Genomic DNA, 26,671 nt, shown 5'->3' with positions numbered 1-26,671 from the left:
ATGGCTGAATTTGGAGCGAACAAGGCGGACCCACCGGTTGCTGGCTGGAAAACTGCGTTGGGGGGAAGCAGAACCAACACAGAGACGCACCGAGGAGAGCCCGTGTCTAACGGAAACTGCAGCGAGTCAGGCGATGTTCAGAGGGTCCAAAATGAATCCGGCTGCGAATCCACAACGTGGGAGGGCACCGGTTCAGATCCAGCTCCCAAACCGATTCCTCGGCGCAGCAGTCTTATCAAGGTAGGATATTATTCTTTTTAATCAGAAGAAAACAGCGCAGATATCTTGTGGCAAACTCGCTAGAATCCAACATCTTGCAGCTGTGCAACATAGAGAATATAACACAGACCAGGAGTTGAATAATTCAGTTATAACACTACAAGCTTTGCAGGAATGGTTCTGCTGATGCCAACTAATAAAATAATAGATAATTAAATAGTCAGGAGCCATAAAACACTTCTGAGTCATCTGATGACTTATCACTCATGCACAGGTCTCCAACACTGCGATCGACCTGAAACCGGTGAATTAACTGTAAACGCATGTTGACGCCTGCTGTCAACTTCCTTTATCTGTGCCAAGCAGCTCAGTAATCAGTCACCTCATCTCACCTCATGTGCTGCTGATAGCTAAGGAAATCCATGCCCATAGATCCTCTATCATTTCTGAAGCCACATGCAGTGTTGCTCTCCCTGGACTTCAAATGAACAGCTTTAAAACCAGAGCTGGACAAGAATTGCCAAGCTTTTGCAGCAAGCCACACTGCTGCAAAATCCCTGACAGTCTCACTCATTAGCACTAGCTTCAGCGAGTAGGAGGAGGACCCAAAGAGCAAAACCACCTGCCACAATCTTTGATTAAAAGAAGAAATTCTCTCTGCCTTTTTGTAGCTTAGTATCTTCTTCCTGTTAACCCACCTGTCAGTGCACACATAGGAACTGATGACAAGTTTATTTGAGCGAAGATTTCTTAACATAATTCATCTGTCTTGCTTTTGCTTGTCTTTCTTTCTTTTTAAAATAAAAACACCAAAGAAAGCAGCATCATATCCATAGCATATAAACAATTATTCATCCACTGATTTTGTCCTTTTATGGGTTCAGCCTCTGGACATATGGGAGGTCTTACATTGATCTGTGGCTGCTGCTTTTCTCCAGAGTTGCCGCCTGCTAAGACATGATTATTTGAACATGCCATCATCAGTGTGCAGCTGGCAATGACTCTAGAAGACAGGAAGCCGGCCTGTTAGCCAATTTCCTCACACAGTACATATTGCAATATTGCTGTTTAATCATGAGCAGTTGGTGACAAATTACTTACAAATGCAACACACACACACACACACACACACACACATACAGAAAAACAGACAAATCTCACCTCTTTGCCCACACACAGGGCCTGCTCTTGTATGTTCCTCTGCTGCAGCCAGCTTTACCAAGGATGATTTAAAAACTGCTCTGTGTGCTTGAAGTTCTGAAGTCAGAAATAGCACGAGATCCCTCCTGGTGTGGATAGTGCTTGAGATGCAGTGCCACGTTATGATGTGAGGATGTTAAATGGCTCCAGAGCATCACTGCCACGATGGGTTCTGAAGGGGAAAGCACACTGTGCACTTCATACGCTTAGTTTATGTTGAGGTAGAAATGATCATGCCTGGACGATGTTTATCACTGAGTGGATTTGTTTAGCCAAGAGCGCTCAGCGTCCAGACAGCAGTAGAGTACATAGTGCTATTATCGTAAACATGCTTGTGGATATAGATGTTTGGAGCTTAACCATTTAAGAATTATGTTAGGAGTTATGAATCCATCTGTCAACACAAAGTCATGTTTTATTGTTTGCCAGATTACCCGTACAGCTAACCTCAGGATTCCACAGGAGTTCGGGTGGTATGTTGGATGGATAAACAGGAAGAATGACATTCCAGACCAGTTTTAAAAGGAGCGGGGGGGGGGGGGGGGGGGGGGGGTTATATCTAGTGTATGTGTGCTTATTCATGCTCCCTTCAGCTTAGTTAATGAGAGCGTTTCATTAGTATGTATCTCATGCTGTCATCTGTCCTCCCATTTATTGTCTCCTTCACGTGCATGGTGAAGATATAGTTGTAGGTGTCCACTGACTGGAAGCTTGTTTCAAGTTCATCTAAGATAATCATCAGATATCCTCTTTCACTTTGTCTTAGCTTCAGAAACATGCACATTCAGCCTATACACACACACACACCTGCACAGACCTGCCTTCTAGTAAAATGGGGCGGAACAAATATCTGATTTCCTGTACTCATTAGTCATGCCAGCGCACACCGCAAGGATCTCTGTTGCATGTTATGTGTGTACGTGAGGGTGTTTTAAATGTTCTCGTCTAAGTACACAACACTGGGAAGTAGCATTCCTGAAATGTCAAACGGTTCCTCTGTTTTCTTCCAGTGTTAGATTTGTTTTTACTGGATGGGATGGGATACAAATCAGACAGTTAGTTTGCCTGACCACCTTTGAATACGATATATAAAGTATGAATATTACAACCAAATCTATTAGTATTTATAGTTTTATCAGTGTAAATGTTTGATGAGTTTTTCAGACTAAGAGAGCAGCATAAGCTCGAGGCATTAGCACACAGCTTTGGATGATAGTTGTTTGAGTCAGAGTAGCTTTGAGCACCTCCAACAGTTCAAATCAGCATCTTTAGTCTGCTTTAAACCGATTTGAACTGGATGAGCACAGAACAGGGAGAAGATCAAGTTACTCATTCATTGTGACAAAGCCACAGGAAATATTGCTATTCTGCACTCCTAGCTGTGCTACTCATTGATGGCTCCACATATCTTATATTTTTTTAATCTTTTATACAAAATAGGCAAAATGACATAAAAAAATAGGAAAGATTAGGTAATATAAAATGAGAGGCAGAACTTAAATGCAATAGCTAACAAGTTAAATGTTGGGTAATGCCTCCACGTGTGAAGCTTGCATGTTGTCTTGGTTCCTCCACAGCACAACATCATTATAATGACATGCATTTTAGTATAAGTGGTTATTCTAAATTTACTATAGGTAGTGTGCGTGGTTGCCTGCCTCTGTGTTCATTCATGAAACATGCTCAGGATGTCCTGCCTCTTGGCCGATGATTAGATAGTCTTAAAGCCGTATTAAACTGACCGGGATAAAACTAGTCTGGCACGCCAGACTGGAGTGCACTATATAGTCAATACAGAGCGACTCTACGCTGGTACAGTGAGATAGTCTGGCTTGCCAGGCTAGCATAGAACAGGCATTTAAGAAAGAAAGGATAGATTCAAAATGCAAAACAATTTAATAAGGAGTTCAACAAATATTCCAAGAGGTGATCCCATTATGTTTCCTTTCAATCAACCAAGCCTGGACTCAGAAGATGGAAACTAATTGTATATTCCAATTTCTTCAAATGTCTTCAAATGTGATTCTGAATTTCAATATAATGCAATAATAAAAACAGAAAATTCACATTTTGACACATTTTGTGTTATTAATCAGTCCCCCACCAGATATAAACTAGATGTTTAAGGAATTACAAAACCACTCAGGATTGGTTTAATGTGGGAACATTAGATTGTGATCTCTTACTTTGTGAACTCTCATCCTGCTTTTTAAAAATGTTTCCTTCTGATCATTCAGCAGCTGTTCAAGCTCATGTCTGTTTTTAGTTTTTGCTAACAATTTTGCATGAGAAGATGTACTAGCAGGACAGTTTATCAGTGTGTGTCAGTACTAGTATATGTTTCTTACTGCTTTGCAATGCTGAAAAGACATTTCTAAAGCACTGATTCAGGAATTAGTTTTTATCCTCACTAATCAGTTTACTTGATGCCCAGAAGGTTAAAAAAACACACAATGTAAACAAACTGTTACATTTCTGTTAAAAGAAAATTCCTTGTGATTTTTCCTCTTTGTTTTTGTGTTTTCTGTCTCATCGTGTCAGAAAAGCTTGACTTCAGGGCACTGACACAGATGATTTCACACAGGAGTTATTGCAGCTACTTCTTCACAGCTGTGACAGTTTAAAAAAAAAAAAAATGGAGGCCAATTTCTTTAATCCTGAGGGAGTGTTTAAGCTTCAGAAAGAGTTTTTTTTTTCATTGTATAATTCTGACTTTAGGAATCAGAGAGTGGTAAAAATCCTTGATTCTTTCCCACTCTGCAGAGTTTAGTAAAACTTGGAAATTTTTTCATGTGGGGATTGAGTCTTGATATCTGGCTGTGAGACAAAACAAAATGTTTTATTTAAACATGAAAGCTTCTGTTTAACAGCTATGATCTGGTTGATTTGTCTCATAATAATAATGATTATTTATCTCATTGTATTCCAATGACATTTTTTGCCAGTGGCTTGAATAGACAAAATATCCCCCTCATGTGGGAGGATTTGATTTGTGTAATTGTGAATGTAAATGTTTGTGAGTATTGTGCTCAACAAAGTCATTATTAATGCATGTAAGAATGAAACTGACACCTTAAGCAACATCTTTGTGTTCTCAGAAGATGCCTGGGTACCTAATCTGTGTGTTTGCTGGTTCCACTATCTTTGGAAAATGTACCTTTGACGTTTGTCAGCTAAAACTGTGGTTAGCTCTCTGACAAGATGACCTTTTCGAATCAAACCTTTTGCTTGCTTCATTTTGTGTGATGTGTGAGTTTGATTGTGTGCGAGTTTTTGTGTATGCATGGACAGGGGACTTCAAAGGTTGAAAGCGTAAAAGAGCATCTGCTGCTCCACTCGCCACAAGGGCAGATGCTCCTCGTCAGAGAGAGCAGCCGAGACATTACGAATGCTCACCACATTTTCTGTTGAACATAGTTCCAGTACACTCAACCGCTTACAGACTAACCTGACCACACGGTGCTTCGTCTGCTCTATTTGTCTTTAATGTACTGGCATCTGAAGCACACACACATGCAAGCTAATGCAGATTTAAACTAAACATGGCTTAGTTTTTTAAATAGCTCGCAGAACTGCAAGATTTGTATTCGTGAGTGCCACAACTAAAAACAACTAACAGAGTCAGAAGAACTGAAGACTGGTACTTTTATTTATTCTTTAAAATCAGACTCATGGAATGAAATGCCTGGAGGAGAAACAAGAGAGTTTACAAACATCCGTATGCAAGAACTGTTAATAATGGTCGTCAATAATGTCTCGTCTTACATAATTTATAATTGTAAACAGTAAAGAAAGAGGTGAAATATTTTATTGCTAATTTTTTCTTCATTCATTTGACTCAGTTGTGCAGTTAACCTCGAGGTATTAAATAAAGGGCATTGCCTGCACCGACACAGATTTTCTACAACTGCCATTTAAGCTTTCAATGAAAAGCAAGAAGGTCATTTACAATGGTGTGAAATGAGAGGTTATGTGCGAATAACTCAGGTCCACAGGAAAAGGGCTTCTCGTGGCTTTGTCTAGATCCTGAAATGAAGTATATTGTAGTCTTACACAATGTCTTGTGGTTGCACTTCAACTGAGCATGTAGACAAATATGACTTCATGAAGTACTCTTTGGGAAAGCTGGTAGGAGTTGGAGAAAAAGGCAGTGGGGGAGGCTGGATGGATTATTGTCTCTGCTTTTATATGACATGATTAGAATATTTTTTAGTGTTCATTTCATAAAGTTTTCAGTTTTAATGTGAGGACTGGATGAGGCAATAAGGGTGTGCTCATTTAAAATGGTAAATGCGGTAACCATGTAGTAAGTTTAGTGATATTGCTGTTCTGAGGATACTAGCATTAAACTCAAGCTCCTACTCTTCAGATAACAGACAACAAAAGCACGGCTGTAGATTCTTGGTATTTACAGATGCAACATGTTTTCAATAACAGGCTTATTGTTTTATGGATCTTCTTTACAACACTTACATACTTATGATATAAAAACACATAGTTTTACTTTTACTGTTCTACAGCTGTACTTGTCCCTCAGTTTTAGTAACTGTCTCTTTAAGGTCTGCCTGCTGGTTTGCCTGCTGAAAGGACTAATCTGCTTTAATTGTGTTATGCAAAGCAGTTGCTTTCTTCTTTTGACATATGCCAAATCGGCAACTAGGCAGGCATTACACAAATATGCTTGAAGATGATCTTAAAAACAAAGACCACTTGAGCTTTTTTAAATTGTCTCCAGATTGGGCTCTTCTACAGAAAAGAATAAATACTTTTGTTGCAGACTTTTGGCTTTGTAACTTTGGAGACTTCTTATATGCCCCAAAAAGAATAACAGTAAGTTTAGGAAGGAAAAAAACTCCATTCCAAAGCATTTATGACTACTTTTATATATTGCTAATTTCAGTCTAATCTTGTCATCCTAATCAATATATAACTTAACTGCTAGCCCTAATAAAATAGAACAGGCTAATAGATGATATGTAGGTGGAGAACTTTATTAATAGAGGCATAACACAATTTTCTTGATATGACTTTCTACACAAGAAAGGATCATTTTAGTTTGAACATAATCAGCTTAACTTGTCAAGGATAGTGCCATAATTTACACATAATTGGTGACATAGAATAATTTGACAGTGTTGTTGCTATAGTTACCTACAGAGTAATAGTCAATATCTTGTGCGCTGATTGAGAGAAACAGTTTAGTGGTATTTGCCAAAAGGCACAATGTCGTATTAAATCTGATGTCACAGCTGTTTATTTTTATTCCATTATTACATTTTTGTTCTTGTGGGTTTTTTTTTCATTTATTTTATTTTTTTTATTTATTTATTTTGCGTATGCTCACATCGCACAATAAATACCCTCTTTGACCCAAGTCGTGGTGTTCTGCTCCAGGGCGAGAGGCTCATGGAATAAACTATCCCATTAACCATCAATCATCTGCTGTCACACACACTTACACACACAAGGCCACAGGCAAGGCTGTTTTCTGTTCACACTCCCTATAAATTTGCTTCCCTCTATTCTTTATTTTCTCTCACCCAGCAACTGCCTTTTATTCTCTTTCCGTCTTAATTAACAGACCAAAGACGCCGCCCACTAATGACCTACATCTCCACTCTGCTGACTCTGTGAAGCTGTAATTACAGATACAAGCTTGTTGCATACAAACACTCTCATGAATCATTTCATGTATGTAGCTGCTTGAAGGCACCGAGCTACTTTGGTGCATTAAATAAGATGTAGCTCTTTGAATGAACGCACTAAAGATGCATGGCAACTTCCTTGACGACAGCATCTTTTTTTTTTCATGTCTTCCCTTCCTCGAATGTGAACTTTGAGTCTAATCTCTGTCCTTTTGTGTGTCTTTCTGTGATAATAGTTTGTGCCACCCAGTCTCTCCCATTCCTGTCGCTCTCCATTCATCCCTACATTTGCCCATCTGTTTAATCAGTGTGTTGGTGTCCTGCTGCAACAGGAACAAAAGTAATCTCATAGTCACACAATCAACTAAATTTATCTGCAGTAATCTTTTTTTATGGATTCTCCTCCCACAGCTGAAATGAGTTATTAGACTTTTATTTTATTAAACTGCCAGGCCAAAAGAAATGTCGCACACTGTACTATTTTGTTGGACCCCCTTTTGGTTTACAGCATTGTTTTGGTCAGCTTCTGCAGTGTCACAAATTTTATTTTCATCCAGTGCTTAATTCATTTTTACCAATGTTCTGTTAATGATGGGGGAGTTTGACTACTCTCTAAAGCCTTCTACATCCCATCCCAAAGATTCTCAATGGGGTTCATTTAGGTCTAAACTCTGTGCTCGCCAATCCATGTGTGAAAGTTATGTTTAATGCTCCCTGAACTACTCTTTCACAGTTTGAGCTTTGTGAATTCTGGCATTGTCATCTTCAAATATGTGCTATCAGAGAAGAAAAAGTCCATTGATGGAATAACCGGCTCATTCAGGATATTCAGGACGTCAGTTGATCTCATTGTTTTGGCATGTTGCTAAACATAAGGATCTGACCAACTGCAGCAACCCCAGATTATAGCACAGCCCACGTAGCTTGTCGAGTAGACACTAGGCATGATTGATCCATCACTTAATCTGCCTTTCCCCGTACCCTAATGATCCCATCACTCTGGAACAGGGAAGATCTTGACTCATTAGATCGCATATTATTCTTCCACTACTCCAGAGTCCAGTCTTTATGCTCCCCACCAAGCGGAAACCTATTTCTCCAAATTAGCTTTACTGATTAGTAGTTTTGTTTGGCTACAGAGCTGTTCTGTCCCGATTCCCTGAGATCCCTTCACATTGTGAATGTGGACATGTTCTGTCTTTCACATTTAACACAGTCCTGAGTTCTACTGTAGTTTTTCTTCAATTTGATTTCACTAAACATTTAACTGATTGCTGATCAACATCTTCTGATTTTTTTTCCGGCTACACTTCTTCCTCAAAGACCATGATTACCCCCTATCCTGACAGTTTTTTTTTTTTTTTAAATGTATTGGACAGTTTTTAAACTAATTTTAACTTCTGCAATCTCCTTGATGCATGCCACTGATTTGACCCTTCCTAAACTGACTAAAATCTTTTCCATGACCACAGTATATGTCTTTCTACATGTATGTTTCAGAAACGTGAAGTTATTCATGGCATCAGTTAAATATATCTTCCCAGTGTGTAACCATTTCTCCTGAGCTAAAGTCCAACCTTTTTCTTTTCACTTCATGCAGCGCGTCGTTTCTTGAGTGACTTTGAAACACTTTTTATCAGCTACAAAAAAGTTTACTTGGAACAGCAACCTGCATCCTTCATTTTACAAGTTTCTATGTATCCTCAGTCTGAAAAACTGAAATCTACTTTTCAGTTGTCAATGCAACAGAAATATTTGAAGTATTAGCGTGCTAGCATATTGCAGGGCTACATGCTAGCAGCGATAGCATTTTTTTTTTTTTTTTGGTTCCCATAAAAAAGAAAACTGTCAGTTCATGGAAATTTATAATATGTCAACCACTTGCTTTGATTCCAGTATATCAAACTTTTTGTATCAGCAGTGTTAAAAACACGCATCACGTTTAGCACATGCTAAGCGCAGCCTTAACCTTAAAATAACTGATACCGTACCAAGAATTAGGAGTCATGTGGGTTTCACTACTGACTTCTTTTTTCTTTCTTTTTCCTATCTGTTGTCACCCTGCCTCAGTTCTCAGCGGAGTTACAGGAAGCTTTCTGTGATAGGCTGATGGGCTGCTTCCTGTTTTCAAGCACAGTGGTGGTTTAAGAGACTCATCTTGCTTTTTGTGAGAAAACAGAGTAGGGCCTCTGCAATGAAGACATAGGGTACAGAAGTTATATAAGAAAGGAATTGGGCTCTTATCAGGGAATGCAAGTTGATATTTTTGTTTGTTTATGTTTGTGTGTATGTGTTGTGTGTGCGTGTGCACGCAGCCCTTTCAATGTATTCTGAACATTGTGTCTTGTTTGTGTATAGAATAATCAATATGTTTGCATTTTATCATGCTTTTATCCATTTTTGAGCTTACGTAAGCCCTTTTGTACTTCTCAGGATAATTTATTCAAAGTCCACAATGATGTAGGCAGTGTTTGTTTGTGTGTTTGAATTTTATCTCACTCTATGAGTAATTTATACAATTTGTATTATGTCAATAGAGGTGGACATGCAGGACAGCCCACACACTTGATGATAATCAAATCCTGACATGTAAATAAGGCTCATGAAGAATCTTACTTCTTGCCTGCTTCAAAAACCTCTGACGACAGCTGCACACCATTTGAGCCATAATGGATTTTAAGGGAAAGTACCTGTTGTTCAGCAAGATTTTCTCCTACATAGTGGAAACATGTCATTGGAGATGACATGTTCTAGCCGGTATTGGGGCTGCTGTATCCACAAAGGAACCATTCTCAGTAATGTCTTACCCTCAGGTGTCAGGTTTACATTAAGGCTAACAATAATCTCCTGTGCTTGGCAGTACACAACAAAGATAAAGGAAGGTGTGAATTATTGCTGATACCATAAACTACTTTACAACAGCAAATCTATCTGTGTACGTGTTTGCTTTACGTCACTCCAGAGGCAATGAGGAATTTCCCAGAAGCTGTTGATGATATTCTAAGTGGAGTGTACTTTACAGAACAATAATGCTGATTAGCTTATCAAATTTCCTCTTTGAGTTGCATTTGTGTGTTTTCAGTTAATTTAGAGTTAAATGTAGAGGTGTTGTTGTTGAAGCGCTCCACCAGGAGAGATATGTTTTTATTGAGCACACAAACAATAAACTTGTTTATAACTTAGTGTTATTCTCATGATAATGTTTAGCTTGTTTTAAGGGGATGGAATTCAAGGGATTATGTCTTATTTCTTTTCATGCAGCTAATTTGGAAAGTGGGCTTGTCCACACCCTCAATCTGTCTCCATCACTGTATCATACCCTAAGGCACTAAGGATATTTTTAGAGCTGATTTTTTTTTTTTTTTTAAACAGTGTGAATCTCCCTTCACACTCTCAAAAACTTGATTGGAAACACTTGAGTCCTAATGAGGTGATTGATTTAGTGAGAATTGCAGTGTTGAGGTGCCCACCCTTCCATCTGATGGGTAACGTTTCCACCCTGTCTGAATTATGCTTCCCTTTCTTCACTTGTTCATTCTTCAGATCAAACACAGCTCTGGTCTTTTTCTCTCTCTTTTTCTGTGTCTTTTCTTTTGTAGTCTTTTATGTTTCCCATGTTTTTTTCATATTAAGGGCTCTGTCCTCTTTTCATTTCTGATGGAGACGAGAGCTCTTGAGTTTCATATGAAGTCTTATTAGAATAAAATCAGAGTTATGGTGATGAGTACAGACTAATCAGTGTCTACAGATGTTCATTACAATCTGCACACTTGTGATCAGCTGAGCTTTTTAGATTATTACTGACACGCTTATGAAATCGTGGACCAGTTTTAGTTATTGCTTCTTTCAGAAAAAAAAAACAGTCAAACTCTTTAAATTGTGGCATTCATTTATTAATTAATGGTTGATGATTATGAAATAGAATATCTTTGGGGTTTGATCGATTGATGATACATTTGCAGATGTCACTCTGGATTTCAGAAGCATCAGTGCTTTAAATTTGGGTAGTTATTTTGTCTTGCTTGAGCTGTACATTGTTGAGTATGTGGCTGCGTTGTCAATGACTCCACTTGGGATTGAATCAGGGGTAATTATGTTATCCTGCTTATCCTACTTAAACTAACTTAACTTAGCTCTTTGATTTGATTTTATCAGGACTAATATATATATAATTGAATAACTGCCCACATGCTGTATGTTCTTTTCTGTTAGCATAGTGCTCTTTGTGGGGGTGACATCTAATTTGTCAATAAATGAAATGGATGAATTGTGATGGTGTGCTCCGATAAACTGATTGAGCCTGCCGGTGTCATGGTGAAGGGGCAGAATTAGAATGCTGCAGTCTGATGCTTCTGTCTAGTCAGGTATGATTAATGATGTCTTGGTGAAGGGCAAGGGCAAGCAAAGGCTTTTAGCATGGTATCAGGGAAAACAATAACAGATTGGGAAGAGGAGTTTGTATGTGGTAGACTAAATAATCTGTATGGTTATATAAGCTTGTAGCGTTTAATCCTTTGAGATCCATTGTGGGTTGGAAAAATGTTTGTCATGCTAATGCAAAAAAAAGCAATTTTAGTGTTTGTGCTTGTCTCTTACTGTGTTTCTCTTTTGACCATTTTTTTTTAAAATGTTGCCTTACGTAATCTTTTCCCTCTGTCCCTTTCATTCATCCTTGCATCCATTCTGTTCAGGATGGCTCACGTGCTGGTCGGGAAAGGAAGAAGACGGTGTCCTTCAGCAGCAGTCTGTCAGAGAAGAAGATCAGCAGTGCTGCTGATTGTATTCATTCTATGGTGGGTCAGCTACCGCGTTATCCTTCACATACCTTTTAGAGTCATATCTAAGGTGCCAAACAAAATCAAAACAGCTTTTAGGCTTGCAAACATTTAACACCTTGGTGTTAAGGTAAAGTTAGTGTCTGTGAGTGGTATCTTCATTCCTACCATGTTTCCAGGTTGAAGGGAGTGAGCTGAAGAAAATCCGACCCAACTCGCGTGTGTACCAACGTTACTACCTTCTTGATGCAGGCCTTCAAGCTCTATGCTGGGAGCCATCCAAGAAAGAGTCAGACAAAGCTCGTATTTCTCTTGCCTCTATACGTGAGGTGAGTATGAGAAATCAGTCAACCCACACAGTTTTCTTTTTGCTTCAAATGAGTCCTTATGACTAAAGCACTAGAAATATTTACAACCCTCAAGCATATGGAGTGCAACAGTTGATTTGGTTTTATTGTTTCTGATGTAATTTTTTTCCCCATGTCTTATGGTCACAAATTCCAGGTACGGACAGGTCGTAACACAGAAACCTTCCGCACAAGTGGCGTTTATGAGCAGATATCTGAGGACTGTGCTTTCTCCATCATCTATGGTGAGATTTATGAAAGCTTGGACCTGGTGGCCAACTCTGCTGAAGTGGCTAACATTTGGGTCACTGGCCTGAGGTAGGATAATGCAAAGAACTGAGATCAGTTTTACAGTAATTGCTTGAAAATCACAATATTTTCCAGAAAACCATTTACACCTATTAGTCTTATTGAACCCAGTAGAGCCCAATGTGACATATTTGATACACAAGGTTTTGGAGACATTTTGCATCATTTTATGGTAAAAACTGCTCAAAATCCTGTTGAACACAATCTTCTGCAAAAACCATAAAGCAGGATGTGTAGAGGTTTACTCTTATAATAATTTTGGCATATAAAATAGTAATAAATGGTAAATACCTCCCAAATAAATTCTAATATTGCTTGTTTCTTTTTGTTAAAGAGCCAAGTAAGGATCTCCCATTAAATGAAGTACTTATATTACCATATTTTTAATGGGTTGGGCTTAAAGGGTTAAGCAAAGAACATCATATAATCAATAACCTATTAAAATATATACATTATCCTCTGTTATATAAGTAGTAGTGGCTCAGCTTCACTTCAATATTTTAGTTAGGTTAGTTCTGTTTACAAGGTTGTATGATGTTAACTGGTACCCTGACTCACATCAAGATAAACAGATAATGACTTAATGTTCTGTGTCTTTCATCTTGCTTTTTCTCCACTATTGTTTATACTTAGAAATAACTGTGATCATTTCTTCAGCTGATGTCTTTGTACTGTCCTCTGAGTTTTATTAGTTATAAAAGACTGTGCCAGCACACGTGATTGGACTTCGAATGAAAGCTTCTGCTGCACTTCTTATGTTCAATATTTCAGTCACAGCTCAAACGTTTGAAAATAAAACTGGAATTGTTTATTACATTTTTTTTCAAACACTGCATCCTGTCTGCCTCTAGGTATCTCATGCAATATGGAAAACATGCCCTGGACATGCTTGCCAGCAGTCAGGACAGTCTTCGTCTTCGCTGGCTGGAGCGATTGTTTTCTTCTGTTGTTGATTTGGATACGGAGGATGACACAGAGGACGGGATTCCCTTGAAGTCAGCTGTTAAGCTGATACAAGGTGTGAATGCTGGAGTGAGCGGTGGAAAAGTAGAACACAGGTTTAAAGAGCTCCAAAGAGTCAGGGAGAAGACGTGCGGGCTTACAATGGATAATGGATCTGGAGTTAAAGACCACTGCGAAAAGTCACCTGAAAGAACTGAGAGAGTCACGAAGCAGGAGTTCATTGAGGTCTTCCACGACTTTTGCACACGTCCAGAGATCTACTTCTTATTGGTGCAGTTCTCTAGAAACAAAGAGTTCCTGGACGCCGAAGACCTGATGAAGTTCATCGAGGCTGAACAAGGCATGGCTCAAGTGGGTAGCACAAATTGATAACACACATTTAAGAAACAAATCAAGGACACATTCATCCTCGGGATCAGGTATGTCTGTGAATGTGCACATTCTCATTTATCACTTGGTCATTTCTTGCTTTGTCCTTTAGGTGAGTGAGGAAACAAGCCTGAAACTCATCCAGTCTCATGAACCATCTGAGGAGGGGCGGCAGCAGGGATACCTGTCACTGGATGGCTTCACCAGCTACCTCACGTCAGCAGAGTGCCACCTCTTTGACCCAGAGCACCACATTGTTTGCCAGGACATGACCCAGCCTTTGTCCCACTACTATATCAACTCCTCCCACAACACCTACCTCATTGAGGACCAGTTTCGCGGTCCCTCAGATATCACCGGTTACATTCGAGCCCTTAAGATGGGTTGTCGGTGTGTTGAACTGGACATTTGGGACGGCCCTGACGAGGAACCAGTGGTGTGTACTGGGCACACTCTCTCCCCCCCGCTCGCCCTGCGCTGCGTGTTAGAAGTGATTGGAAGGTTTGCATTTGTATCATCAGAGTACCCGTTAATTCTGTGTATTGAAAACCACTGCTCGTTGCGCCAGCAGAAAGTGCTTTTGCAATATCTGGTGAAGATATTAGGAGAAAGGCTGTACACAGATCTCCCAGATGAAGAGGCCTCGTATCTACCATCGCCACATGCTCTAAGGCATCAAATCCTGCTCAAAGGTAAAAGGTTGGGACCAGGTGCTGATGGGAATGATGGGGATGTAAGCGAGGAGGATGAAGGTGCAGAAATGTGTCAAAGAATAAAACCGGCAAGTAGTGGTGGGGCAGCACTGGGGGGAAATGAGAAAGATGTGGTGCAGAGAAGTGTCTCTGTCCCAGCTGTTGCACAGTCGAGTCCTCCTCATCTTCCTCCCAAACGCTTCCAGCTGTTGAGAGGACTCTCTGACCTGGTCACTCTTTGTCATTCTGTACAATTCATAGACTTTCAAACATCCTCCAAAAGCCAAAAACCTTGGGAACTGTGCTCTTTCCATGAGTCTTTGGCTGTACGACTTGCTGGTGACAGCCCCGGTGACTTTGTCAACCACAACAAACATTTCCTGTCACGGGTATATCCCAGCCCCATGCGTATTGACTCAAGCAACATGAACCCCCAGGACCTGTGGAAGTGTGGTTGCCAGATTGTGTCAATGAATTTTCAGACAGCAGGACTCATGATGGACCTGAACACCGCCTGGTTCCGGCAGAATGGGAACTGTGGTTATGTTTTGCGGCCAGCTATCATGCGGCAGGAGGTGTCCTATTTCAGTGCTGACACCAGAGACACGGTGCCTGGGGTGTCTCCACAGCTGCTGCATGTGAAGGTGTGGTACTGTGTAGAAAACAATGAAATGCATCTTCTAGTAGAAGAAATAAACTTTGAGTATAATTCAGTGTTTTGAAACTTGGATCATACTTATGACTAATGTCTTGTTACATAGACATAAAGTAAACTGTATTAAAATATTTATCAGTTTCTTTAAAATAGAACTGGATTATTTAGTGGTTTGAAGGCTTCAGAACAATATTACAGCAAATAGTTTCAACGGCACTTCAACTACACAATCAAGATCAAACTTATTTAAAAATTGGTCTGTTCATCTGTAATTGTGACTTTGTTCTAAAAATCAACAATGTTTAAGCAATAGGCTTCGTCTTCCTAGGTGATCAGTGGGCAGAATCTACCAAAGCCCAGAGGCTCCGGGGCCAAAGGAGATGTGGTGGACCCATATGTGTATGTGGAGATTCATGGCATCCCAGCTGACTGCACAGAGCGCCGCACCAGGACTGTGACCCAGAACGGGGACAACCCTATTTTCGATGAAAGCTTCGAGTTCCAGATCAACTTGCCTGAGCTTGCAATGGTTCGTTTTGTGGTGCTGGATGATGATTTTATTGGGGATGAATTCATAGGTATGTGAGTATAAAGAAGCTTCACACAGAACTTTTACAGTTATTTAAAGTGTGAATTTGCTGAAATTATATTTCTTTTTTTTTTACATTATTAATATATAATCATTAAACGTAATTTCTCTGCCTCTGTAGGTCAGTATACCATACCTCTGGAATGTCTTCAGCCTGGCTATCGACATGTACCCCTGCAGTCCCTCACAGGCGAGGACCTTCCACATGCCTGGCTGTTTGTGCATGTGGCCCTCACAAATCGGAGGGGAGGGGGAAAGCCCCACAAAAGAGGCCTCTCGGTACGGAAGGCTAGAAAAGGGAGGGACTACACGGCTTTGAGGGACTTAGGAGTTCGGGCTGTGGACGAGGTTTTCAAAATGGCTGCTCCTCTATTAAGAGAAGCCACTGACTTGAGAGGAAATATGCAGGTAAGGAAACGTTAGATCCTGGTGTCACCTACTGTTGAAGCTTTTTATACACTCTGGTTTCCTGTTTGTGGAGAGATTCTGTCATCATGGTGTGAAAGAACAGAGTAAGGACCAGGTTTACTCGTGTTGTCCTGTACTGAATCATAGCAAGCAGAATGGCGCCCTGTTGAAAAATTACACTATGGATATTAGCCTCTCTTGAGACTTAAGTATTGTATTTTGTTTTTATTTAGTTTTTGCTAAACTTGTGTACATACTAATGCTGGATCTGACAGAAAGGTAGAAAGTAAGGAGAGTAAACTAAATAGAAAAGGAGAGTAAAACGTGGAGAGAGGAGGCCAAGGTACAACACATAGAAAACAACTATAAACAGACAAAAAATACAAGCAGCTGTAGAGAAATGAAAACATGAGGTTTCTAAATGATGCACAGAAGACAATCATCAGGAGAACCTGCAGAAAGACAGACTGCCAAAATCATCAACATAATAAAAGCAACCACAACAGTAAAGTGTTTGTATATATGTATGTGGGTGCGTGTATTGGTGTGTGCATGTATGCACATATGAGTGGTAGATATACAAAAAAAAAGACTTATATTGAGTGATCATGCAAATGCAACCACACCTGCTCAGATGGGGGAGAAGCAGAAAGAGAGGTCCTCAAAAACTGGACAACAAACCGCCAACGTGGAGTACAGAACCAGGCAGTGGATTGCAGGAAGGATCACACACTCCCACCTGGAAGGAGGCAGGGAAAGGCTGCAGACACAGCACCCACGGCAATGTAGTACAGGCTCCAGGCCATAACCCCCCCACCCCAACCCACATGCCATCAACCCTTCCCTCTAACCCATACACAAACACAAACAAACACACACGCATACCCCTTCCACATTCTGAAGAGAAGTAGCCCAGCAGGCCAGAGGGCAGCAGCCCCCAGACCCAGACCTGACCACCACCCACAACAAGACCCACCAGCCCTCCACAATCCTACCAGCATTCAGACACACTACACTCACACACACAAACCTCCCATGCAGTTAATCGTTCTTTCTCTTCCTCCTGGGTTGCAGCACCACAGGCACCCCCAGGTCCCGCAGGACCCCCAGCAGCGCCATCAGCTCATACTTGGGACACACTCTCTTTCAAGCCCAACCCGGAAGTTAATCTCTCCCTCAAAAACTTTAGACTTCAAAGTTGTGATACTGCCAATTACAAAATCTGTCCATACATACAGACAATGTAAAAACCTTCCATGTATACCACAAAGTGACATCAACATCCGTTGCACCGCTGCAGGCTAAATATTATATGTTTGTACACCAGTTAAAAGTAAAACTCTTATGGATGACTTTAAGATACACTGAAAAGTAAATTCCGTGCTGCACAAATGCTTAAAGTTTTAATTTGTGAGTATTTAGACATCCTCACCCCACTCAAAACTTGCTGGTGTGTCCATGACGATCTTCAAATGTAACCATCTTAACTACTAACCTCATTACTTTAACATCTGTAATGTTGGACGGTTGCGACACACCCAAACCAAACTGCTCAAAAAGCACTTTTTAACCTACAGCAGCCAGAAGCTGAGAGATTATGTCAGTGTGGGTCTTTCATATTTTCACCTGGGTCTTACTTACAGGGTGGATTAAGCAAATTAGGTCGGCTGAAGCCTATTACTCTCCAGCACTCATGTTCAGCTGCTGTGCTGGTTCCACAACAATCTGCAAAGCACTCAATCAGGAAGTGTATTAATATTTCACATTTCTGTGGGGTTTTGGGGTGTTTTTCATTTGTGAAACAAGATTAACATCTCTCTGATTGATTTCACTTCTTTTTTTTTTTGTCAAATTTAGAGCAACCTCTTTTATTCTGAAGCAGTACAATTGAAGCTGGGAAGACTGCCAATACTGCAACCACTGGTGCACATTGTCTTAACATCTAATTAGAGCAGGCATGAAGCAGACAACTATTTCTGCAGCTTGACTGATCAAGACAGGAAGGCGGACATAAAAACTTTAATTCAGGCGGTCAAAGATGTTTAGCTCAGCAACCCCATAAATAGTCCAGGCAAACTCAAATTGTGTTTAATTCCTTTTTGTGTGTCTTGTTAGTCCAGGGACAACAGATGGAAATTAGTTCTGAGAGCTATAATCTGGTACTAGGCATATTTTCTTTGTGATTAATGCTGATGTACATTATCCCTGTCAAATGAAATAAATAAAAAAATAAAATTAAATGAAATTAATGTCTTGTCCTTACCACAGTTGAAATATTTGGGGTTGGGGAAAGAATGCCCAACAAGACCCTAAATCCTGGAAAATATTCCTGTAGTCAAAAGACATCATTTGACTCACTTTTGCAGGACATCTAGCTGCCTTTCATGTCACAAGGACCCAATTTTTACCCACAAACTCCTGAGATGAAAACAAGAACAGCCTTGCTTTTATGGCTAATAATCTGGTAATAATAAAGGCATCAGGAAATAGTAATGTAAGCCATGGGTAAGAATCACAGCATGGGCCTCGTTTGAACATGTATTTATAATGTTTATTTCTCATGGGAGGGTTACACCATGTTTGTGATGTGCATAATCCTCTTTGCAGAATTATATGTTTCAGTTTATATTTAGGCCAGTATGAACAATACCAAATCAGTGTTATTGTGCAAAAGGTAATATTTATGAGCCATGCAGCAGCTTAGTCTGTGGCTGCATGTGTCATCTTGTGGCAACAAAACAGTCATTAGAAGTTCAGTCAGTTTTTGTCTAAACTGCTTCAACTGAAAAAAACAATCAGTACCTGAAAGAAAAGACAAATTGCACTGATGGGCTTGGTGTTCAATACATGTGTATGTGAGAGAAAATTAAGATGGGCAACAGAGAGGAAAAAAGATTTTGCAGTTATTTGTTGGATATTTATTTTATATCTTTCAGTGTTTTTCCTCTATAAACAGTAAATGTGTGTTCATGTGAAATCAGCAGGTTTCATTTGTCTGCTCTCTTTTTAACAGAACTCTGTGGCCGTGTTCAGGGAGCTGTGTGGAGTGTCCGCTGTGGCTAACCTCATGCAGTGTGTGCTGGCTCTGAGCTCCAGAGTGTCAGGACCAGAGGGGACGCCTTTGCTGCTGTTTGACTTACGGGACCACTACCCCACTCTGGAGCCTCAGGGTCCCCTGCCAGATGTCCTACGCAGAGTTGTCTCCACTTATGAAACGGTAAGGGAAAAATAAATGCTGATATTCTTCATGTGCACACTGCATAAATGATATGCAGACACATGATAAATCTGAAATTCATCAAACGGAAGGAAAGATGGCAACAAATCTAGTCACCTCCTATTTCCTGATCGCTTCACCTAAAATTAAAAACGCTCTCGTCCCAACAAAAAAATCTTCTGTAGCCAGTATGCACTAAAGCACAGAGCAAGCACTCATTGTTAACTAGTAGACAACACCCCAGTTGTTTTAGCTCAAGCCTTATAATCACGTCATCAACATCCTCATATTGGCCTGAAGCCAATGTGTTTCCATCCAAATAAACCACAGACATTCATTGACCAAGAGGAAGGGTTTTTTTTTTTTAATCAGATTTAATTCATATAATCATATCTAAAAATAAACTTTGCCATCAAGAATAATAATAAAAAAAAATCTCCTTTGTGCAAGTAAACATAAAAGCAGGAAGAACTGCTGTAGATAAAAGCAGCCAACTGGTCTGTTATTTACAGCGGCTCCTCAAATCAGTCAGTCTGAAGTGATGAATCATTTAAGTGGGCGCTCAAATTGTGCCTTCGCTCTAGATTTCTTTCTTATTTCACCTTCAATATACTTCCTTTGGTGTCAGTCTGTGTCCTTGAATGTTCATCCTGTTCCCTCTCTCGCTCAATAATGTCTTTCAGTTCTTGTCACTGCTCTCTCCCTCTGGGTCAAGTTGGACTGGGCTGTCCAGAATAAGTGGGTTTTGTGGTCTGGAGCAGCACATAAGAGAATGGTGGCCTGTTGCAATGATGAAAAACATTATGGGATTTTTCACTTTCTGATGTGCTAATGAAATACTTCTTTTTTAAAATTACATTTGGAAGCAGACTCGTCGCTACTTTATATTAGATATTCCTGAGGAATCTCTTGCGCTGCATGATGGACAGTCAACATGAATTGCCATTTTAGAAACTCTATACAGAGAGCATATGCAATGTGTGCAAGTGCATTGTGAAGGAAGCGAGAACGCATTCAGTCGGGCTGCTGCAGAGATAAATAGATTTCTTTCTAGTCTCATTCAGTTTTCATTAACGTTTCGGCACATAATCTGTGACACTTTCATTTAACCACAGCTGTTTGTCACTGCTATGCACCAAGCACGTGAGGCTGCTTATCTGTGCATTGTGGGTCTAAGTGAGAGATGCATGTGTGTTTGTTTGTGTCCCTAGCCACTTCCGTTCCAGCCGAGCAGATCAGGGTTGAAAAAGCTCACCCCGGTGCCGAATGCCATTAGCATAGATTTAAATGCAGCTTTTTTAAATGGGTTCCACACCTCAATCCTGACACATGAAAGAAGGGACTGGAAATAGGAATGTGTGTACTCATGCATGCCCTGATGCACTGATCTGGTCGGAGAGGTGTGCTGCAGTTAATCCCTTATTTGTTGAACAGCATTTACTGTATTTCCCATAGAGGGGTCAGGTCCCAACAGGGTTTGTGAGAGGAACTTCAGAATTAATAGTCCCTGTTTTGTCATCTATGTGTGTGTGTGTGTGTGTGTGTGTGTGTGTGTGTGTGTGTGTGTGAGAGAGAGAGAGAGAGAGAGTGTGTGTGTGTTTTCTGTGTTCATTTACTTAGAAAGAGCTATCCCGTTAGTGTCTATGGGTGCCTTCATGTGCATGCAGCATATGTATTTTCCTACTGTGGGACCTCCTGTTGACATTTTCCTTATATGTACAAACACAAGAAAAATGCAGTGTTTTACTCATTTGAAAATAATCTGTTCTTTTAGTCTGAGTGTGTGTGTGTGTTCTTTTATATAAACCATGTTTATAAATGTTTAACAGTGGGTGCTTGGTACAAAAAAAAGCCAAAATAACAGAGTCCTAATAGAGGCCCTGTTTCTCTGTCTGCAGATGGTCAATGCGAGCAGAGCTGTGATCGAGCTCTCAGACGGGATCCACAACAAGATCCTGCATATACAGACAACGGGTGTGTAGCTTTACGTGTGTTTGCAATTCAGTGTGTGTACATGAGATGCTGCTATTTAGAGCGTGTGTTATGATGCGCATGATGGGTAGAAATAAGGCTATGCCTTTAATCCTAGTCCACTAGTGACAACTCCCACACAACCTCTTCAGCAGAGCTGTATACTTGACTTCTTTTGCTTCTTTTCTGTCCTGTCCTTTCCTTCCCTTATCCTTCCATTCCTTCTTTGGATTTCCTTTCCTTTTTATCTTCTTCCTTACTTTCCGTTTTCTTTTTTGCCCATCTTATTTTCCCCAGTTCCATCTCCTGCAGATATTCTGGCTAATGACCGCCGTTAGACTGGTCTGGTTCATCTGTATGTTTTGGATGAAGGAGGTTTAAATTGGCACAACTCCCACTTTCAATCACCTCTCTGCCTCTCAAGTGAAGGACAAAATATTTGTCCCTCTGATGTAATGTCTGTGTTTTTTTGGCAGAGCTTTGTTTACTTCAGCAGGGACACATTGGGTCATCTGACATTAGTCTGCCAGATTGCTCTCCCAGCGGCAATAAACAAACCCCTCAAACCCACCAACAGGCTACACACAGTGCCCACATCACATTTCTCACCCAGATTCAGTCTCTGGCTGTCTCCCAGGAGACAATATGTTCGACATTTAAAAGTGTTGACTTTGTCCAGATAAATCAAACATTCACAATGTTGCTGTGAATTTTTTTTAACATGCTAGGTTTTACAAATAACAGCTACATATATTAAATGTCTCTTAAAAGAAAAAGAAAAAAGACCCCTTAGGTCATAGATTGAGTAATATCAGCTTCTTTGTGTCTCTTCAGAGTTCTGTGGGTTTAACTGTGTGCCAAATTGCTTTTCTGATACAACTGACTAAAAGAATGAGTGGAAAAGATGAAACCAAGGAGAATTTGAGATAAACAGGAGGTAAATTGATAGCTCGAGAGAAAGATGATGGTTCTAGGGATGCTGTCAAGAGTGTGTTTGGCAGAGATGAATGTTGTTAACAAAATTGCAGACTTATCTCCTTTCACATCATGGATTATATTTTTTACATTTTTGAGGCCATGGACTAAGGAAGGGATCCATTTGTTACGATGTTTGTGTGTTTTACAACTAGCCGAAGCCCCGTTATCTCCTGTTAATCCACCGTGGATCTTTATTTTGCATCTTGTCACATGCAAATAGATTTAAAAATGCTTAGCTTAGCTCCGAGCCGACGGCTCAGTGATCATACATTCATCTGATAAAAGAACCTAAGGGCTGCTCTTAAGAACAAAGCTCTTCCTGTGTGTACACAGTAAAGATGGTAATCAGGTGATCCCAAGGCAGAGGTCCACCCTTGTTCTAGGAAAAGTGGGTAGACGGCTCTAAGGAATGAATGGGTCACACAGAAGAAAGCATTGGACTGTTGGTAGATAGGTATTTAGAAGTCACATCCGGGAAGTAAAAGGAAACTGAGCAGGAAGAAAAGAGACAAGGGATACAAATGAGACATGTAGCTGGTGGCAACACCGACAGGAAAACAGAAGCTAGACAGGAGTTCATCAGGATGGACTGTTTTTCAACAGTTATATGACTTATTTTCACATTTATTTCTAGTGTTTAATGAGCAAAGACTGCACGTCTACTCTGATGCACACGTTTATTGAATGTTCTAAGGCGTCATGTTTGTGAGAGGTGAGGTAAATGACTGCAGCTTGCAGCCTTGTTGACCCCCATCTATATGAAAGAAGAGAGAAGCAGAAATGTAGGAGGGTGGGGCATGGAAATTGAAGACAAGAGGGATGACATAAAGCTACAGTAAGAGGAAGTGGGGTCTTATGCATGAATTTCAGCTACAAGAAGTCACACACCCTTGCAGATATTTTTATTTGTATATGATCAGGTTTTTGTAAATCTGTAATTTTATCTTTCTTCGTTTTAATGAAAAACAGTAATAGCAGCATAAAAGAAAAGTTGTTTTGCTGCCTCATCGAGTTGAAGGTGTTAAGTATATTTCACTAAAGTCACACTCTGGAGTAGAGTTTGCAGTCATGTGAGAAATCAAGCCACTCGAGGCAAAGCGAAAAACAAAATATCCTGTGAATGCACAGTTCTTAAAATACTTTTTTCTAAAAAGCAGTGTTCTCACTATTTTGAATTCACATAAAACCATGTCAACAGATTTCATAAGGACTGTTTTTCAGCTGGAGATAAATGATTCAACAGCCAAAAGAGTATAATATGGAGCGATCATTCCCTAAGTTGGGGAGAAGAGGTGGGAAGCACTAATAAATGATGGCCAGTGACAGAAGTGTCAAATAAATAGAGTAAATGTATGTACAATTATTTATTTGCTAACTTAATAAAACACTAATCCCACAATGAGAGCAGCCTAGTAAGCTTTTGTTTAAGCTCAAGTAAAACCAAATCAAACTTTATTTATAAAGCACTTTACATACAATAAAATGTAACACAAAGTGCTGTACACATTATAAAAGCAGAATAAAGAAAAATCCATCAGCCTCGCCCTTCCCACACACTTTAACATACACATACACGTATACACACACACCAAAACCTATTTCCAACACTCACCTTTATCATCACGCATACACCTAGTTATATGTTGCTGAACACAGAGCAGCCTGGTGAGGAAAACACTTTCACAGGAGACGTCAGCACCAGGAGTCGACCAGACCACAGCAGCAAGGGCACCAACACGGGCACTAATCAAAAGACCTATGACACAAGCCATCCCCAAACAGTAATATTGGCCCAAGGAGCAATGAATAAGTAAAAAAAAATTTACAACTGTCTCTCTAAGTAACAAGTAGCCTCCTTCCAGCAGAAGTGAACAGCCCAGCAGCTTTAAAGGGAATAGAGAAACAACACTTGTTTAACTTACAAAAAAAGCAAAGGAAGCACATTTGTACCCTGCACACCGATGATGCCTCTCTGACACTGATTGCAGGGCCTCTTCCAGCTTTTTACTTTGCTCCTGAGTTCAGACCCTCCTTTCAGCTGGATGGAGGAAAAAGCACTTGAAGCCACGACTACACATATAAACACTGTAATGCACTGTAGCACATAGCAGTTAACCTGTGAATTATCGAATCTTAAAAGTTGAATTTGACTTTTGAGCTTAATACTTAAAATTAACTCTAAATTTAATACAGTGACAGCATTTCCTGCATTCAAGTTTTGCTGATCTTTTACAAAAAAAGTTGATTGTTTGCATGAGAGGAGGATTATGGGTATTATGTAGAAACATCTTAAGAAGTTCACACATATATTTGCTAACAACAGTTCTGTTGCCACGCCATCAGAAACTTTGTGTGTGAATTTATTTACGCTTTTTTCAACATCCGATGATCAGCTGCTTTCCTCACAGGGCCTCGGGTTGCACAGTGCTGAGATTCACATCAGGAAGTGTACAGTAGATTACACAGTTGAGATATTACTGGTTGTCTTTTGAGGACATTGGACTGAACATCAGATCCTTCCTGTCTCAGCTGCTCACAGTTCACATGAAGGGCAGAAAGGGGAAGGTGTTCTGGTGAGCATTGCGCCATGAAGGTTGTTTGGCCTTTGGGTCAGGACATGGTTTGTTTCTGCGTGTGTAGGTGTGTGTGCGCATTCTGTCCTTGTATTGCTTGAAGACATTATTCCCATGACCGGCTTTGTTTTGCTGAGAAATAGACGCATGCACAAACACTACATTTGCACGTAGGCTTCAAGTTGCCTAGCAACCGAACATTAAAGGTTATTATTTAAGCAACTTATGTAGGTGTGTGAATGTGGAGCAGGGATATGTGTACAGGTGTGTGTCCATGATTCCAGTCGCTTTCTGACAGAACAGAATAATGTGCAAGGAATTATACTTGCATCTCATCTGTTGACTCCGTGCGTGTGAATAGTCCACAACTTGGCATGTAAGATTTCATTGATGGCTCACAGTGATGTTTGCCCCGTATTAACCCACTTCCGGGTTTCCATGGTAACAGTTGGACAGTGACCTGGGGCAGCCAGAGGAAGCCAGACACACAACACAATTCACTGCACAAACTCTAACTAGCTTCCGGCTTAACTTGTGTGGCACGGTCTTGCTTCCTTTATGAAGATTTTTTCATTCGTTTAAGATTCTTCATCCATTCCTTTCGTTTCTCATTTGCATTTTTATACTATATATATACTTTTCCTTTTCTTTGTGACATCTGCTACCTGAAGCTCGACTAAAATGGTAAAAAGTTTAATTTTTGCAATAGTTTTAAGTCTCTCCATATGTGCCTTTCAACTTGAGGATGGTAAAGACTGCTTCTTAAATACATTCTCACTTGGAAAATATACATACATACATACATACATACATACATATATACATATATATATATATATATATATATATATATATACATATATATATATATATATATATATATATATATATATATATATATATATATATATATATATATATATATATTTATATATATATTCAAGCCAAACCAATCAATGTCTCATTTTTGGATAGAAAAAAGGTGATTTAGAGCAACACATCTTGCACATGGTTCACCTCACAACATTTGATGAATTTCAGCTTGGTACTTGCTAGAAAACAGACAAAGCAGTCCTTTGGAAGGCTCTGAGGTGATTTCAGTATGCCAAATGCTCATAAAAACCTGAATGCAGCTCTTTAGCTAATGCTAAACATTGTCACCCTATTACCTTGATGCCATGTTGGTGTGTTAAGAAATAAAAAGGTTGTTTTACATCTAACAAGATGACCCGCTAGCCTGTTTAGCTCCACAATATGATCCTCCTTCAATTCCTAAATATGGCTTATAAAGTAACAGTTTCTGTTTGCTGTGGTTGCGTTCTTCTGCTCTAGCCATGGAGTTTCATGAAAAACTGCAAAGCTTGGCAGCAAAGGAAGGGCTAAAAGGTTCCAAAGTTAGTCGAGCATTGGAGAGTTTCAGCTGGAACATCACTATCCTTAAGGTACGCAACTCACTCAAAGAACAATTGTAGCTTTTAGCTAGATGCTCTTCTTGTTTTTTTACTCTTAATTTCCCTTAATCTACTTTTACCCTTCCTTTTGCTTTGTTTCTGTCCTTATTTTCTTTCAATCCTGCCACTCCAGGGCCAGGCTGACCTGCTGAAACATACCAAGGCTGAAGTCCAGGAGAACATGAAGCAGGTGCATGATGCCGCTCTGACTGGAAACCTCACTAAAGAAAGGGTAGGATTAAGCAGAGTCCGCTCACAAACACGACGAGGTCAAGATGACAACATGACTGCTAGAGGTAGCTCGGCATAG

The 26,671-nt window shown here is 40.0% G+C and overlaps 1 protein-coding gene across 1 annotated transcript; it reads left to right on the top strand.

Annotated features, from left to right (window-relative positions):
• On the top strand, positions 1-26,671 carry LOC306769983 (inactive phospholipase C-like protein 2; the record flags this gene model as incomplete). Its single annotated transcript, XM_079258751.1, has 12 exons — positions 1-240; positions 11,756-11,857; positions 12,019-12,168; positions 12,344-12,504; positions 13,347-13,809; positions 13,940-15,163; positions 15,503-15,752; positions 15,885-16,171; positions 19,185-19,388; positions 21,287-21,362; positions 26,243-26,352; positions 26,495-26,671. 12 exons carry the CDS (start codon positions 1-3, stop codon positions 26,669-26,671), a joined length of 3,444 nt encoding a protein of 1,147 aa, XP_079114877.1.

This window comes from Telmatherina bonti (assembly GCF_933228915.1).
Source record: "Telmatherina bonti genome assembly, chromosome: 19".
Taxonomy (NCBI): domain Eukaryota; kingdom Metazoa; phylum Chordata; class Actinopteri; order Atheriniformes; family Telmatherinidae; genus Telmatherina; species Telmatherina bonti.
Note: the sequence above shows the minus strand (reverse complement) of the source record. Positions and strands in the feature narration are given on the sequence as shown.